General features: G+C 31.7%; 2 protein-coding genes across 2 annotated transcripts; both read left to right on the top strand.

Moving 5' to 3' along the window:
• Positions 1 to 315: 315 nt before the first annotated feature.
• Positions 316 to 14192, top strand: LOC123695677 (ionotropic receptor 75a-like). The gene is made up of 17 exons (XM_045641583.1): positions 316 to 465; positions 669 to 837; positions 1054 to 1246; positions 1671 to 1843; positions 2137 to 2380; positions 2470 to 2567; positions 3286 to 3473; positions 3590 to 3697; positions 3820 to 3986; positions 4138 to 4376; positions 5246 to 5407; positions 5756 to 5915; positions 6227 to 6399; positions 10518 to 10705; positions 11193 to 11300; positions 13095 to 13261; positions 13964 to 14192. Exons 1-17 carry the CDS (start codon positions 316 to 318, stop codon positions 14190 to 14192), a joined length of 2916 nt encoding a protein of 971 aa, XP_045497539.1.
• A 731-nt stretch (positions 14193 to 14923) lies between these two features.
• On the top strand, positions 14924 to 16623 carry LOC123695573. Its single transcript, XM_045641463.1, has 4 exons — positions 14924 to 15054; positions 15538 to 15668; positions 16170 to 16299; positions 16421 to 16623. The coding sequence occupies exons 1-4, from the start codon at positions 14997 to 14999 to the stop codon at positions 16513 to 16515; spliced, it is 414 nt and encodes a 137-aa protein (XP_045497419.1). The 5' UTR covers positions 14924 to 14996; the 3' UTR covers positions 16516 to 16623.
• Positions 16624 to 17643: the final 1020 nt, after the last annotated feature.

The following is a 17643-nucleotide window of genomic DNA, read 5'->3' as shown; positions in this document are numbered from 1 at the left end:
GCCTCCACTGCCTGCTTTACAATATTTCATTTATTTTGCTTTCCATTTTACGCGGGTGTGGAATCATGAAATTTCTCTTCATATTAATTATTTATTATACTTTATACCACGTTGGAAAGACGTTAGGTTTTGTACAAGATAACGACGTAAAGCTTATTTCGGATTTACAAGTACATACTAATCGCTCATCGCTTATATTTCTAACATGTTGGTCTGAAGGTAAGCATTATTTAATAATAAACTGTTTATATACGTGTGAACTAGGTAGGTATCATAAATATCTATCGTTACATTTTTTTAGACGAAAAAGTAAGAATGTATAAGAGTTTAGACACAGAGATAAATAAACCAATTATGATTCAATTTGCAAACTTTGGCGATATTGTTGGCATTAATGATGAGCAACAAAATATATTATTAATAGCAGATCTGAATTGTGATCATGCTTCTTCATCTTTAAAAACGGTACGTACCTATAAAAAACGTAATTGTGCAACTAATTAAATGATTATTCACCCTATTGCGTCTGTTATCAAGTTCATAAATAAAATAAGTATATTTATTTGTTTTTCGGCCCCACACAGTAAAGCAATAACAATATACAATGTGTCATGAATTACATTTCATTCAAGATCACTTCATTGTATTTTTATTTCTTACGTCTTTAGTACGAGGAAAGGAAATTATTCCGATCGCCGTTACAATGGATTTTAATTACAAACGAAGACAAGAATAAAAGTGGAAATATTTTTGACTTTTACAATAACATCGATATTTTATTGGACGTTGAAGTTATTATAGCGCAGAAAATACAGGACAAATACGTTATTGAATACGGTAGATAATAGACACACACTTATAATACAATAATTCTTTTGAATGATAAGAAGTTCTATTACGTTACATTAAAGATAAATTCACCCTTATATTTTGAACCTTTTATTTGTACCTATAAGTGTGTAAAATAATTACACACTCTTAATAAACGAATAAAATTTTTAAAGTAAGAAAGCTGCCAGTATGCAATAATCAATAAAAATAAATTAATTGCAGTCTACAAGATAAGTAATCAATCACGTTGGAGGTCTGAATTTTTCGGAGAATGGAGCTCAGGTCACGGCTTACAAAAACATAAAGATTGGGTCGGAGTGGCTGCAGTTCGGAGGAGAATTCTCGATGAACATATTATCAGTGTCTGTTACGTTCTAACAGATACTGATAGCATAAATCATTTAACAGATGGAGAGTATGTAGCAAATGTTATCTTATGTGACGTGGTGGAAATATCCTTAGAAATTGATAGAAATTTATTAGACTACATTTTGATAAAACTAATTGGCGTATAAAAAAATTATGGTAAATTTCTTACTTATTTTTAAGTATCAGAACTTCTCACCGCTTCTTCAGAATAATATTAAGAAGAAAGAATGTAAGAACTGCAAGATAAGGATTGACGGAATTTTTATAATATAATATTGTCGTCTTATTATTAAGCCAATAAATTAAACCCACGTACAATAAACAATTCGTAAACAAAACATTTATATATCATATCGTATTGACCATAGTATTGACTGTACAATTACGTAGCTTCTATTATGTGCGTCATTTTGTTTATTTCCATCTACGTAAAAAGAATACTAAAAGAATTCGTATACATCTTTTTCTAGGAACGATCATATAGACACGATAACAAAAGTTAATTTTCCCACAACAAATCATCTGTTAGATTTTCTTAACGCGAGCAGGAAATATATCTTTACTGACACATGGGGATATAGAATCAATAATACATGGAATGGAATGACTGGATACTTGCACAGAGGTGAAGTTGAAATTGGAGGTGAGATAAATTAAACAAACAGTTTAATTTTTGTAAAAAGTTTTTAATGAAGGAAAGTTGAAGAAAATATAAATGATCCAAGCAAATGTTTTGTCATTATCTACAATCAAACATAATTTTAATTCTGCTCTACCTTGTGTATTATATGATTTTTGACACAACTACGGGCTGAAAACTAAAGCCAGTATACCAACAGCTATTTGATAATAATACGTGACTTTATAAAATAAAATAATCTGAAGGTAAATTGCACTTTTATTAAATTATATTCTGTTAATAATATTTCATTCCAGGCTCACCCATGTTCTTTACGTCACAACGAATTTCCGTCGTAGAATATATTTCGAGTCCAACACCAACACGATCGAAGTTCGTATTCCGGCAACCAAAACTTTCATATGAAAATAATCTGTTTGTTCTATCTTTTCAAAAGTATCTCTGGTATGGCACGGCAGCTCTGATTGTTCTCCTATTTTTATTCTTATTTATTGTCACTATTTGGGAGTGGAAAATTTCCGGCAAGCATTCATCGGTAGAGTATGAAATTTTATTATAACTTTAGTGCTTAAATCATAACTTTAGCATCTAAACAAGCAATAAATTTACCACACTTATATATTTTAGAGAGTTGGTAATTCGTCCGTGCTTCAGCCTAATGTATTTGATGTTGCATTATTAATATTCGCGGCCTCTTGTCAGCAAGGGACACATGTGGAACTCAAAGGTGTATTTTTATTTTTCGTATAATAGCAGGTTTACTGTACTGTTTAATGTAGGTATCTTTTCGTTAAGTTAATATTAACATTTAAAGGGTCTGAACTTCCACGTTTTAACAAACTTCATACTTTTATAACGGTTACACTTCATAATGTATAAATAATTTATCTATTCTTACAATCAACTCGATAATAAAAACTGTTTAATATCAATTTCTTAAATTCACAATAATTATCTCCCCAAGTAATATAAATCAAACAAGTATTTTCTATGAGAACAAGTTTTCCAGTAATCAGAATATGTGGGATAGCATCTGCCTAATACAGACTAAATGGAATACAAACATGTTCACAGGAAATAATTAAGCTCGGTTTGCCATCATTACAGTCTCTCTGGGTTTCACTGCGTTGTTAACGCCTCAACATCCCATATTTGAATAAAACGATTTGTTTTGTCGACGGTAAAGCTATAAAACTTTCCGATCTTGAACACTTCTGTTTATTTTATGCAATGATTAGCCATTAGCTTTTAAACTAATTTAATAATTTTTGGTTTAGAGAATCATCGTGAATTCCTCTTAGAGTATACAATTAGCAAGTTAGTGAGATGAGATTCCTATAGACCTTTCAGATTAAAAAATAACACACAAATAAATAAGTCTGCAAAGACAGATTTAATATTTAGGTACTCAGTTTTTTTTTCTTAACTATTCCTTTTTCTTTCAGGTTCTTTAGGACGTATTGTGCTACTGCAACTTTTCGTTGCGGTAACATTTCTATACACGTCCTACTCTGCGAATATTGTCGCTCTATTGCAATCCAGCTCCTCCCAGATACGATCCCTAGATGACTTACTACATTCTAGACTTGCATTTGGAGTTCACGATACTGTTTTCAACAGATACTACTTTTCAGTAAATATCTCTTTGCTACATTATTTAACACCAAAAAGACCTGTAAAAGCTTTGCTAAATTATTTTAGGGCACCTGTTAAAGTAAGTGTGGTTAAATATCTACCTATGTTATGTAGGTTGAAACGGAGCCAATTAGGAAAGCGATATATCAAACGAAAATTGCACCAGCTGGAACCAAACCAAGGTTTATGAATATGGAGGAGGGGATTAAGAAAATGCGAAAGGTAGGCTAAAGTTTAGACGATCAGGACACATCACTATAACAATTCTTATGGCAAGATACGGTCTTCTAGTTTTCTAGTCGTTCTCAATTAGGTACATGTCGTATTTTTGCAAAATTTTGCAGGGATTATTTGCTTTTCACATGGAAACTGGGGTAGGTTACAAATTTGTTGGCAAATACTTTCAAGAGGGAGAAAAGTGTGGACTGAAGGAAATCCAATATTTGCAAGTTATAGATCCTTGGCTTGCAGTCAGAAAGGACACGCAATTTATGGAGATCTTTAAAATTGGGTATTAAATATTTCAGTTACATTTCGTTTTATGAATAGTTAAATTTTAACGAGTACGAGTAGCTTATTTTTTCTTATTATTTGAGAATTGTAATATGTGTTATGACCTAATTGGTTTAATACGTTTTTATCTCTTAATTTATTACTTCTAGGACTAAACGCCTCCAAGAACATGGATTACAGCAAAGAGAGAATCGTATGTTGTACGAAAAGCGACCGAAGTGTTTGGGAAGACAAGAGAATTTCGTATCAGTCAGCATGGTAGACTGCTATCCAGCAATTCTGATACTATCTTATGGCTGCCTTTTGGCTGTGATATTGCTAATTCTAGAAATTCTCAATAACAACAGAAATATTTTGAAGAATACATCATGCGTAAAAATATTCAAATAAAGCTTTTTCTTTTACTAAAGTATATACCTACTTAGTTACATATTATCACAGAAAAACAATAGAATAAAATCAAAGCAATTATTTCCTAGAACGTAGATATTAATGCTCAAAAGCCTAGCATTAAAGCTTCAGTTAAAATAGGAAGCAATTAGAAAGCATTAGTTATGTAAACACAATACCCTCCTCTGTGATTAACGTACAGTTCTAGTTAATACGTGTGTAGCAATTATTAAGGAAAGTTACAATTTCTTGGAGTAATTATGCACTAATATTTTATATAAACTTTGCCTATACGAGCACACTCTCCTACCATTCGCAGTTGTTTTGCGGTCTGCAATATGAAGCTTTCAGCCAATATTATTTTATCTGCTTTACTATTAGAATGTATCAATTCTCTAAGTGTTGATGAAATGGATATGGCTGTAGATGTTATCAATTCTTTTCGGAAACCGACAACTGTATTGGCATTCGTTTGTTCAGATGATTGTAAGTATTTTTAAATAAAATATTTATGTACCACACGGTAAGCGTACATCTAATATTATGTATTTTATTAAGTATTATGTTAATAAATTGTATCAAATAAATTTTTGTCAATGTCATGTTGTTTATTTTTATTTATTAAGTTTGGTTTTATTAGGTTAATTATTATTAATCTAAGAAACAAGGATTTTAGAATTTCGTAAATCCATTCATACACACTAATTATTGTTAAGTTAATATTCATAATTGCAAAAATAAGTTAACTAAGAATAATACATAACCTATTTCGGGAAAGCACGCAAAATTTTGTATCATCATACCGTGATTCTTTAAAAATAATATTAACTTATTTTATTTTGAATAATGCATTAAATTCAACTCTAGCAAATAATCTGAAGCTATACCGCAAATTAAATAAAGGCCACTTATCCAAAGTAATGGACTGTATGAAAAATGCATATGAAATTGAAAACGTACCGCATCAGGAATTGATGATTCTAGTGGACGGAAAATGTTTGCAATGCAATCATTTTCTAGAAAAAGTAAGTAGGTAATATATTATCTAAGTATAAATGTTGTGTATGAAATGTATAAAAATTTTACACAAAAGTTCTTCATAACGTTTTGTGTGTCTATAGGCAAACAAAAATAATCTATTTCGTTATCCAACTCGATGGCTAGTAGTCGCTAAAACTGAAGAAATGAAAAATTATAATATGAAAATCGATTCTGAGATTATCGTCGCTGAAAAAGAAATATCTGGGTATAATTTATATATGCGTTAGTATTTTCTCTATACATCAGAGAATAAATAGGGTAAATAAGATTCATAACAAAGTAATTTTCTTTTAGCTTACAAAATATCTGAAAACAGTAATATTAATATCGTAAAAGAATATTTCGGCTCTTGGACAACACAAGGAGGCTTAAACAAAGCTAAGGCTATGATATTATATTCTACTTCAATGAGGCGCAAAAATTTAATGGGCATTCCTATAACAACTTCGAGTGTTATAAGCGAAGAAAATACGAAAAATGAAATAATGAGCTTAAGGTTTTTATTGAACTACTTTTACCTCAACAAAATAATCGAAAACGTTTCTTACAAGAACTCTACCCCGAGCTCTACTTACTGTTTACTGCTTATCCTTGTATTTTTTTTGTGTAATTCACGAAGTTGTAGAATATAGTATAAGTTTTCTGTAACTAGCCGTTACTGAAGCAGAGTTATTTTTTTAAAACATGTACTTAGGCATATAAAATAAATCTATGAATTATTGGCACAACTCATTGGCGAAATGCGTGTTCGCAGTAGTTAACTATGTATATTTCGTTTAGTATTAATTATGATTATTAACATTTCAGGAACATTTTTGTGGACACAGTCGCTAAAACCAGTTATCGGCAAATAATTCCACTTTTCGATTTCATGAATGCCACTATGGTTACAATATTTACTGATACTTGGGGGTATATTATCAATGGATCGTACAATGGTATGGTTGGTGATATAGTTCGTGGGAACGCAGATTTAGCTGGTAAAGTATGCAACAAATACAGCGACAATAAAGTAGAGAATAATAAATTTATTAAAATAAAGAGAAATGGAATACTCTGTGTACAAGATCTCTTTAAGCTTCTTATGCAAAAGAAAATTATAATAGTACACTGTAATAAATGGATTTCGAGCAACTAAATTTTATATCACATTTTAAATATTTAATAGATGCTACTGCGTATACTTAATATTAATATATCATCAGTCGAAGACGTGGACGGGCAGTGGGACAGTCATGGGTGAATAATAATAAATAATCATCAGTTTATTTTATGTCCAGGTACAATCATATTCATAACAAAACCACGACTTGATGTGTTAGAATATCTGGTTTATCCATCGCCCCCTACAACCAAATTTGTCTTTCGTCAGCCATCACTATCATACCAAAATAATCTATTCATATTGCCGTTCAAACCAGTTGTATGGATGTGTATTTTTGCATTGATATTATTACTCACAATTATCCTGTTCATCAATGCTTATTGGGAAAGCATGAAGCTAGATAATAAGAATAATGTAAGTTATTCACGTCTATATTTTGTCTATTTGAATTTCTCTGAGAAAATGATTTCAATGTTTAGCATTAGCATAGTTATGTAAATAAAATCGACAAGGTATGTAATTCATAAATCGATTTGTTATGCATTTCAATGTTATTTTTGAGTGCAAAAATAAACGTTAGAAAACAGAGGGAAAATGTAGAGTTCAAACATAAAATTAGTGTCAAACAATCCTTATGATTAATTAATAGTACGATACTTATACTTATTTTTCTTATAGATATGTAAGTACTTAATATTTATATTTGTTTTCAGCGAGACCAAACAGTACTAAGACCAAGTACGAGCGATATTGTTATAATGATAATAAGTGCTATTTCTCAACAAGGAAGCTCTACTGAATTAAAAGGTTTCAACAAATAATTGAATTTTCCTATTATTAGATTTATAATAATTGGTGATGTTCTAAGGACGATGTTACAAGATAATTGTCTATAACTAAGTACTTCCTCTACACAGGAAAGCGGAAACATTTTGTCATAAATTACCTACTTATTCATAGTTAATACAATAACATTATTTTTAAAACATAGAAAAAAATATTACCTAAAGTCTAAACCTTTAGGAAAATGGATGATTAATATGCATACCGGCACATCATATTATTATGAGATTCGTTTACCCACATCCCATATGGGAAATTTTCCGCATTCCAAATTGCACTAAATCTTTCCCATAATAAAATTTGGTTCAAACTCAAACTCAAACATTTATTTATTCAATTAGACTTCTTCGAGAAGCACTTTTGAAACGTCAATACATATTTTTAACATTTACCACCGATTCGGAAAGCAGTATCTATGGAGAAGAATCGGCAAGAAACTCCATAGTTGCTCTTTTAAATCATTTCAGTATTACAATTTAATTTTACAAAATATGTAAGTAACTGTACGTATATATCATAATATGCCAAAGAACTGTCCTGTGGTTTTTACGCGACAACCCTCCATGGGTTTTTATCTTCCATATATTCCTTAATGCTGTAATAGGCTCTCTGAACTAATACGTTTTTTACATAATTTTTAAATTTAGCACTACTAAACTCTTTAATACTATGAGGAATTCTGTTGTAAAAAAGTATACCTTGGCCCATAAATGAATTTTTAACTTTAGCTAACCGGTAAAATGGCATTTCAATTTTATTTCGGTTCCTTGTGCCATAACGGTGTCTATCTCCTACTCTTGTGTGTAAGTCTGCGTTTTTGTGTACATATAAAATATTATTAAATATATACTGTGATGGTACTGTGAGGATACCAGTATTCTTAAAGAAATCTCTTAGTGAGTCCCTAGCACGTAAATTATATATAGAGCGTATGGCTCTTTTCTGTAATATAAATATAGTTTCTATATCTGCAGCCCTGCCCCATAGCAGAATTCCATAGGACATAATGCTATGAAAGTAGCTAAAATAAACCAATCTAGCCGTGTCTTCATCGGTGAGATGCCTTATTCTTCGAACTGCATATGCAGCTGAACTAAGCTTAGCAGCGGTGGTGGCAACATGGGCCCCCCATTGTAGCTTCTCATCTAGTGTCAAACCAAGAAAAACAGTAGAATCCACAGGGTATAATACCTCCCCGTTTAAAATAATATCCCTTTTCACCTTTTTTACATTTGGAAGGATAAATTCAACACAATTTGTTTTTTTTGCATTTAATAATAAATTATTAGCAGTGAACCATTTGGATATGCGTAAAAGAGCAGAGTTTACTTCGTCAACATTTGTGTCATGTCTATCCACATTAAATATTAATGAGGTATCATCTGCAAACAGTACTATTTCACACATATCCTGCAAATAATAAGGTAGGTCATTAATATATACTAAGAACAAAAACGGTCCTAAGATAGATCCCTGCGGAACACCTATGTTAATCGGCGCACCGCGAGATTTCTCTCCATTAACAACAACGGTTTGTACCCTGTTCTGAAGATATGAAGCTATGAGGTCCTGAGATAAACCTTTAATACCATAAAAATTTAGTTTCCGTAATAGAGTGGTATGTTCTACACAGTCAAAAGCCTTAGAAAGGTCGCAGAATATCCCCAAAGCATTCTTTGAATTTTCCCATGCTTTATATATATGTGACAAAAGAGCTATTCCAGCATCAGTGGTAGAGCGCCCCTTTGTGAAACCAAACTGTTTGGCGTGCAGTAAACCATTTGATACAAAATGACTACATAATTGGTTTAAAATTAATTTCTCGAAGACTTTGCTCAAAGTTGGTAAAATGGAAATTGGCCTATAGTTATTACAGTCTTCTTGGTCACCACTTTTAAATAAAGGAATAACTTTACTTAACTTTAATAAATCAGGGAATATACCACAGTCACAACATTGATTAAATATAAACGCTAAGTGGTTGGCAATGTTTTCTATAATATTATTTACTAGATTTACAGACATTCCCCAGAGATCACATGTTTTTTTTTAAGTTTAATGTTTTAAAAGTTTTAACAATTTCCTCTGCAGTCACATGTCGCAATTCAAATAATACATTACATTCAGCAACATGGTCCCTCAAGTAGGACTCCGCAAGCGCTGATGACGAATTTAATTTTTCGGTAATACTAGCAGGGACACTACTAAAAAAATCTTCAAAAGCAAGCGCAACATCAGCACTTTTGTCAATGACCCTACCAGCATTAACTAGTTTTATGGTACTATTTGATTGGCTTTTGCCCATTTCACCATTAATAATTGCCCAAACCGTTTTAACTTTGTTATCAGAGTTGCGTATTTTATCTCTGACATACAAGCACTTGGCAGTGAAACAAACTTTTTTAAAAGTTTTTGAATAATTTCTAACATAACTAAGAAATGCCAAGTCTTTGTTATATTGCTTCATGCCATATAACTCATATAAAACGTTCCTGCATCTGTGTATACTAGGTGTTGCCCATTGGCTAAATGGTAAATCCTTGGTAATACTTGAAGATTTAACTTTAAAGATTTTTTCAAACTCATTATGAATTAAATTAAAAAGATTTGTAAACATTTCACAAGGATTAGTATGAAAGGATTGATCATTCAGGCCAGGCAATTTATTATTAATATTATCTCTAAATTTATGAATGCCTTTTTTAGTTATAGGCCTAACATCAATTCTTTTAAATGTAGGTATGCAATCCCATTCAAAAACTACTTTCTGGCCACAGTGATCCGAAGTCAGTGTATTGAGAATATTTTTTTCTAAAAAGTTACAATCACAGTAAACATTATCAATACAAGTTGCAGAACTTGGTGTAATTCGTGTGGGTTCATCAAAAAGTTTATGTAAATTAAATGATTGAAATAAATTAACTATTCGTGTTGCCATTTGTGTATGTGAAAGTAAATCAATATTAAAGTCTCCACATACTATAACCTTCTTTTCACTTCTGCTCAAACGCTTTAATATTTCTTCCATGACTGTCTCAAACATATTATAGTCACTGGAAGGAGGCCTATAAACGCAAACAATAATGTAACGCTCAAGTTCAACACAGGACAGTTCAATGGTGCGTTCAAACTAATACATTTATCTTCCAGGTACCCTAGGCCGTGTGGTGATGTTCATATTATTCTTTGCTTTCGTCTTCTTGTATACTTCATATTCAGCTAACATAGTTGCATTGCTACAATCAAACTCGAACCAAATCAGGACTCTCGGTGATCTTTTGAACTCCAGGCTTGAACTAGGCGCCGAAGATACCACGTATAATAGATATCATTTTTCGGTAATAAATTTAATACATAAAATAATGCATCTATATTATTGAATAGGTCATTAAAATATAATAGGTCATTAAAATACTAGATGACAGAGAGATTTATTTGCATAGAGGACGTAAGTAATTATAATGAACCAATAATGCAGGAGTAATATTTTTTATTCCAAAAAATTCGGCTTTTTGGATAACACCTTACATGAAATCATAGATTACATTTTGTAGAGATATCTGTTGTGGTACTTAATTATTGCAAAATACAGATTTTCACAGAGAATTTTACACCAAATTAATAGTATTTTTGCTACATGTACTACCTACATATCAGTTATCTATACTAAGCTGAGTACATTATTCCGTTTTCCACTGTTTTAAATATTTTCCTTGATTCACTGGTAATTGTCATAATGTTTAGCTTTCGAAGATGCTCATGTATTCTTTAAACGCGTCGTTTTACATACTATTAGTCACATTTATTACCATAATATCTTTACAGACGGCCAGTGAGCCCATAAGGAAAGCTATTTATCAAACCAAAATAGCCCCTCAAGGATCGAAAGCAAATTTCATGAGCTTAGAGGAAGGCGTTAAGAAGTTACAAACGGTAATAAAAACATATTTTCGAAGAAAAATATGTAAAACACAACAGGAAGTAGATATTGAACATTTTCCTTACCTTATGTATGCAAATTAGTCGTGAAAATGACGGTAATGATGATTATATTTGTAGATAGGGGAAGGAGGCCTAAAGTGGGCACAGAGCCTAAAGCGGGCACTCAGTATAGTATCGGAATTTTAAATAATGGCGCGCGCGCGACGTGTGAGCACGATCCCCACACCCCTAGCCCACCTCGCGGCAGTCGTTCGATTCGCTTGCGAGCACGCATTTACAAGCTGCAACAAATAAATGTTTTTCGATGATTTTTGAAAAATATTGCAAGGTATGTAATATGTGTTCTTTTTATTTTGGTGTTTACAATCCTTTAACCAACATTTGTAAGTTATTAAGTGGCTATCTGGCCGTATTTTAGTTCCATAAAAATCCACGTGTCTAAAAATTTTGATGTTAGAATTTCGTCTGAACCTTTCATATGTCGAAAAAGGCAAAGCGGGCAGGGTAAAGCGGGCACGCGCCCGCTTTGCCCCGTCCGCTAAAATTCACTTACATTCTTTCATTCATTACACACACATACATTCTTTTGTTAATTTGCTTTTTCCTTTCAGATGGTTAGTAAATATAAGCGTAAAACTTCACAAGCCTCATGGCAACGCTCACCTATGCAGCAAGCAATGCGAGAAGTAGGTTCAAGAGTTAGGAAAACCTGGCAAAAAAGTAGCAACTAAATATGGGATTCCAAGAACGACATTGCAAAGACATCTTAAATCGTTCGTGTAATGAGCTTGGTATTGGTAGGTTTACTACTGTATTTTCTACGGAACAAGATATGGAGCTTTTGGAATACGTGGACTCTTTATTTTACGGGCTGTCTAAACAAGAATTTATGGAACTTGTATACTTACCTATTGGGTACATTATTTTAGGAATTATTTTGTTTAAATACTTGTCGTTCACATGTTATGCCGACCTTTATAATTTGTTTCATCACTAATGACAATTATACATTTATTTTTAATTTTGTAATGAGACTAAGTATATGAGACTTTTATTTTTTTAAGTTCCTTTGTTTCATATATAAATTTAAGAAAAATTGTGTGACTGTTTGAAATACATAACTTATAAAATATTTTTGTCTTTTACTCTATTTATTATATATATTATTTGTGGCTGTATATTTTGAAATCTGCTGTTTAAATCCAGGCCTGCCCGCATTACCCAACTACTGCCCGTTTTGCCCTAAACGAAAGCCCGCTTTAGGCCTCCCCTTCGGGCAAAGCAGGCAATCGTAGGCTTTTAGTAATCTGTTAATAATTATTATATACTTTAATTTTTGACAAATTTAACCACTTAGCATTCAAAAGTATTAAGTAATGGAACTTTTTGCAAAAAAATAAATGGTTTATCTTCTTTTCAAACTTCATTTTTTTTAATTTTCCGGTAAGGTGCCCCCTTTGGGCCCACTTCCCCTAAGCTTTTTAGCTTCAAAAACAATTATTTTCCTATTAACCGTTCTCATTGCATTTCATTTACGAAGTACAAACTGAAATATACATAATATAATATATTAGATCCAGTAAAATATTTAATAAAGTCTGTTCCAGGCAATGAATAAAGGCTTCACTTCAATCCTTCTCCAATCAGATCAACGTTATCTATAAATAAAATTACTTACAAATGTTAAATTAAGTGTTGGATAAATTTGACGTTAAATAGTTGACGTAAATTAGCCACCGTTAGATACTAAAACTATTTCATACACATTTTTAAAATGTTTTACAGAAACCATTTGCATTTAACATGAACCTAGGCACTGGATACAAAATAGTTGAGAGATACTTTCACGAACATGAGAAATGTGGTCTTCAAGAGATTCAATACATTCAAGAAAGCAAAGCCTGGCAAACTTGTCGTAAGAACTCGCCCTATAAGGAAATTTATAAGATTGGGTAATCCTAATTTGATATAGAAGTTAAATAATGTCTTCACTTAAATTATAAAAATGATCAAAAATTCATACTTAGGCGCGCCGCACACCAGGCATACATTTGTATCTCGATAATTGTGGCGCCACATTTGAAACGCGACACATTTATCGCCCCCATATATTTGTACGCGAGCACGCACACCGAGGAAACATTTGTAGCGGGCGCACTTTGTGGCGAGACGGTGTCCGCGCTACACGAATTCAAGATGGAACACGTTCGTTATTTGTGGCGCCACACCAAGAAATCGTCGTCATCAGACGATGATGTCGACATTCTCAAAGCGGTGCCACGCTACAACTGTGCTTCCGATGTGCGCATATACAATACATTTGTAGCAAGCTGAATTGTAGTGCATTGATTGTGGCGACGTAAATGTTCGATGCATGTAGCATGTGGCGCTGGTGTGCGGCGCGCCTTACACTAAAGAGAGACAATGTCACCTAACTGCAGAGCTGTTGGCTGTTTAAATTTTTTGTATTTAATTTAACGGTTATAGAAATAATTATGTACCTACATCAAGTAAATAGTAATTTGACTTATAGATATAGTTACGCTTACGTTGAAGAAATAAATATTATGTAAAGGCTCTATACTGATAATATTGAACATATATTTTCATGATTTTACATAAGATACTCTTCGTACATAAACAATCCATTCCAGCCTCATGAGAAACCAAGAACATGGACTGAATGATCGAGAGAATCGGATGGTCTACGCGAAGAAACCTATGTGTGCTTTCCGTGGCAGCAGTTTCGATTCAGTCAATATGGTTGATTTTTATCCAGCTCTACTTTTGTTGGCATATGGATGTATTTTATCTGTATTATCTCTCTTCATTGAAATTGTGTATTGGTTCAGAGCCACACGTAAATATCATCATAGACTATAAATAACTATAGTATATGGACACAATGTAGTATCTACCTATCTTGAATATTTTAGCTTTTGTCAAAATACAACTGAGCACATTGTAATAATGTAAATGTATATATATATAATATGTTGTAAATAAGTATGGAATGTGTAGTATAAATAATCAATTATTGTTATGTTAATAATCGTTTATTGATCTGATGGAAAACTTGACAGTTGTGCTAATAAAACAGTTTTGCTTGGTTTTTGGCCTTTTGTTTAACCTACCTACTAAATATTAGAGACGATCTCAATCGTGCCAGAAGAAAAAAAAATGTGTGCGTGTACCTACTAGTGTACACACGTAAGAAGTGAAACTTCTTTATGACCTTATTTAAAAAAAATACTATATGCAACTTTACAGAAATACGTCGAATCACGCGTGGTAGGGATAAGAAAAAGATGGCGCGTAACGGAAAAATGTCACGCGTAACGAAAAAATGTTAGGTACACTAAATTTTTTTCCAACCCCGATAAAGAAGTTTCACTTCAAAAAATACCTACTAGTTTAAACAGAAAAAATCAAATTAATCCTATAGTATTCCGAGAGGATGGAATCACAGCAGAAAATATACTAGGCATTTGCTTTAATGAATAAATAATTTCCGACAAAGCTTATCTATTTCGAATCCGATATGGATCAATATCGTGATTTCTGGATTGCTAATGTATAAAGCATTAAATGCCAACTATCGCGCCGATAAGATAATATGAATTCTACGCATTCAACTGCAAAGACAATAACAAATGGTCATGTTGCTTTTGTAATAAAGATACAAAAATGAAGAAAAAATTATTTATTATGGTGTTATTAAATATTTTGTTTCAACAAACGAATGGTAAGTGATAACCATATTTCTTGGAATACTGTGGTACCTAGCTGCTGTGTACACAGTAAAGAAATGTAAATTCAGCATAATAATTAGGTATCGTAGTAAGTTTCTAAATTATCTTAAATACCTACCATTCAGTTTCGACAACCCAAGATATTAATATAAGTACTTTTGAGTTTTGACTGGCATCTTACAATAAATTAAAAGTAAATGAATAGGTTTGTATGTATTTTCAACATTGATTCAATCCTACTACCTACTTAACATGCATTAGTTATAAATGCGACAGTTTGTGAGTTTTTATGTTTGTTATACTTTTATGAAAAAACTGCTGGACGGATATGGATGAAACTTAACAGTAATATAGGTTGTTACATGACGTATAAGAATAACCCATACGCTATAGAAATATGTCCTACTGGATTTGCCCCGCCGCGGCCGTTGAACGCCTCGCTTAACAGCTAGAGTGCTTACCAAATATTTTTTCAGGACAATTACTTTGTTATGTATGTGGATTTTCTTCAGTCGACTCGGACAGATCATGTCTTACAATAACAAACGACACGCAGACTGTTAACTGTTCATATAAATATTGTACAATTATGAGACAGGAGTTTCTGGTGAGTAACACTTTAGATTCGGTACTTAGATATAATATTATAAGTCTAGATAATTTAATGTACAACGAATTATACCTAAATGTGTGATACTTAATATTTTATTTTTAGTTTTTACCTAACTATAATAATATGTGCAAATAATCATAACAAAGTACGTTACCACTAACTACCCTACAGCTGTTTTAATCGAAATAACGATGTTATTTTTACTCAACTTTATAAAAAGAGGAATTACTCTTATCTTACTCAATTACTATCTAACTACTTAGGACATTGTTTGTCGATTTTTTCGATCCATTTTTCTAAATTGTCTTTCTAGGTAGGTACGTTATGAGTCCTAAGTAGTTGCTTATGAAATGGGACCTAAAAAATCGATTTTCTAATCTATTTTTAAATTATAATTTTTAAAAAGTAAAGTTCTTATTTGTCACAGATCTAGGATCTGTGTTATTTGTACCTACTGACTGGTCGGTAAAATATTATTACGTGTGTAAATTACAGGATCCCAGAGGAGTCGTTGCAAGTTTTACGCGAAGTTGTTTACAATCACCGGACTTTTTGAATCATGAAATTACGGATTCTACTTTTCGAACCTTTTATCGAGCGTGTACATCAGATTTATGCAACATAGGTAGGTTACATTAAATTAAATCAATTTAATTAACTAGGTACCTATTTTTCTTTCATAAATTAGTCACACAAAATAAGTAGAGAAATTTTTTTAAATAATAATTTTACAATTTTTACTTCAGGTGATGGAATAGAATCTGTGACTGGCAGTAATTTATATCCAAGACCCCCAAGTAACGTCACCAATTTATTGGTACCTGGAACAGGCAACCTTTAGACGATATAATAATATGTATAGACTACCTATTCTAAATAATTGTTGTGCGAGAAATTTAATTTTACTCAAAATAGTCCAGTTAATTTCAATAAATTCTTTAAAAAATTACTTAAGTTATTTTAATTAAAAAGTATGAGGAAATAAACTATATTGAAAAACTCAACGATTTAGCGATTTTTACCTTTATCAGTTATCTAAAGCATAGGTAGATATTATTATTTGTAAGCAATAGAAAACTTATAAGGGAAATTATTACCACTCCATATAATTAGACATTATACCTACCGGTCAGAATTTAGATGGTTTCTTAATTCATTTGCTAATTTTGTAAATGATGGAGATAAAAACTTAAAAAATTATGTTTACCTTAGGTAGGTACCTACTACCTACTGTACCTACTTACCTACTTATTAGGAAATAATGGAAAGAATGAATCTGGATAAGACCGCCACTTGTAGTTACATAATATTTTTTTCTTATTTTCTGTTCTTTCTATAAATTACTATTAATTAAAGAATATGCGCCGGGAGATCCTTATTTACTTTAATTGGTGGGCCTAATATAGTGTAGAAACGCCTGGTATTAATTGCAAAAATTTTGAAAACAATACTTGTAACAAAATATATCATAGAAGACAGAAGAACAAGCTGTTAATTAAATAGTGAACCAATTGAACCTTATTACATTATACTTATTTTTATTGTAAGAAGACGAAGGTTTCGATATTATGTAATTTCATAATATGCTAATTATTAATAAGATTAATATCTACAAAAAATAGCTAGGTACCATATTTCGCTATTTATTCATAAACCTGATACCTACATAACTGTGTTTATTGAATCATAGTTCTGCAGTGTGGTTGTTCTGAACAACCACACTGTAGAACTATTCAGCAGAACAACTTGTTCAGTGCTTGTTCAGTGTATGGAAATTGAACCTATGACAACCTTATCGATGGTTGCCATGGTGATTGATTCAATTATTTTGTAAACTATGTGTGTTTATCGTTTTGTTTGCTTAAATTACCTACATTAAATAGTCCTATTTTTGAATAACTACAGTTTTTTTATTTATTATTATTCTTTCGTAAATTTTTGAACGTTTTTATAAATCATTACCCACTGA

The sequence above is a fragment of the Colias croceus genome, chromosome 11 (genome assembly GCF_905220415.1).
Source record: "Colias croceus chromosome 11, ilColCroc2.1".
NCBI lineage: Eukaryota > Metazoa > Arthropoda > Insecta > Lepidoptera > Pieridae > Colias > Colias croceus.
This window is presented reverse-complemented; position numbering and strand designations above follow the sequence as displayed.

Bases quoted from the DNA above. Each gene is read 5' to 3' on its own strand.
- LOC123695677 (XM_045641583.1), top strand. From the start codon at position 316: ATGTATAAGAGTTTAGACACAGAGATAAATAAACCAATTATGATTCAA. The intron at 3,987-4,137 runs GTATTAAATATT...TATTACTTCTAG, and splicing joins ATGGAGATCTTTAAAATTGG to GACTAAACGCCTCCAAGAAC. The intron at 6,400-10,517 runs GTAAAGTATGCA...TTTATCTTCCAG, and splicing joins TGGGAACGCAGATTTAGCTG to GTACCCTAGGCCGTGTGGTG.
- LOC123695573 (XM_045641463.1), top strand. From the start codon at position 14,997: ATGAAGAAAAAATTATTTATTATGGTGTTATTAAATATTTTGTTTCAA. The intron at 15,055-15,537 runs GTAAGTGATAAC...ATATTTTTTCAG, and splicing joins TTTGTTTCAACAAACGAATG to GACAATTACTTTGTTATGTA. The intron at 16,300-16,420 runs GTAGGTTACATT...TTTTTACTTCAG, and splicing joins ATCAGATTTATGCAACATAG to GTGATGGAATAGAATCTGTG.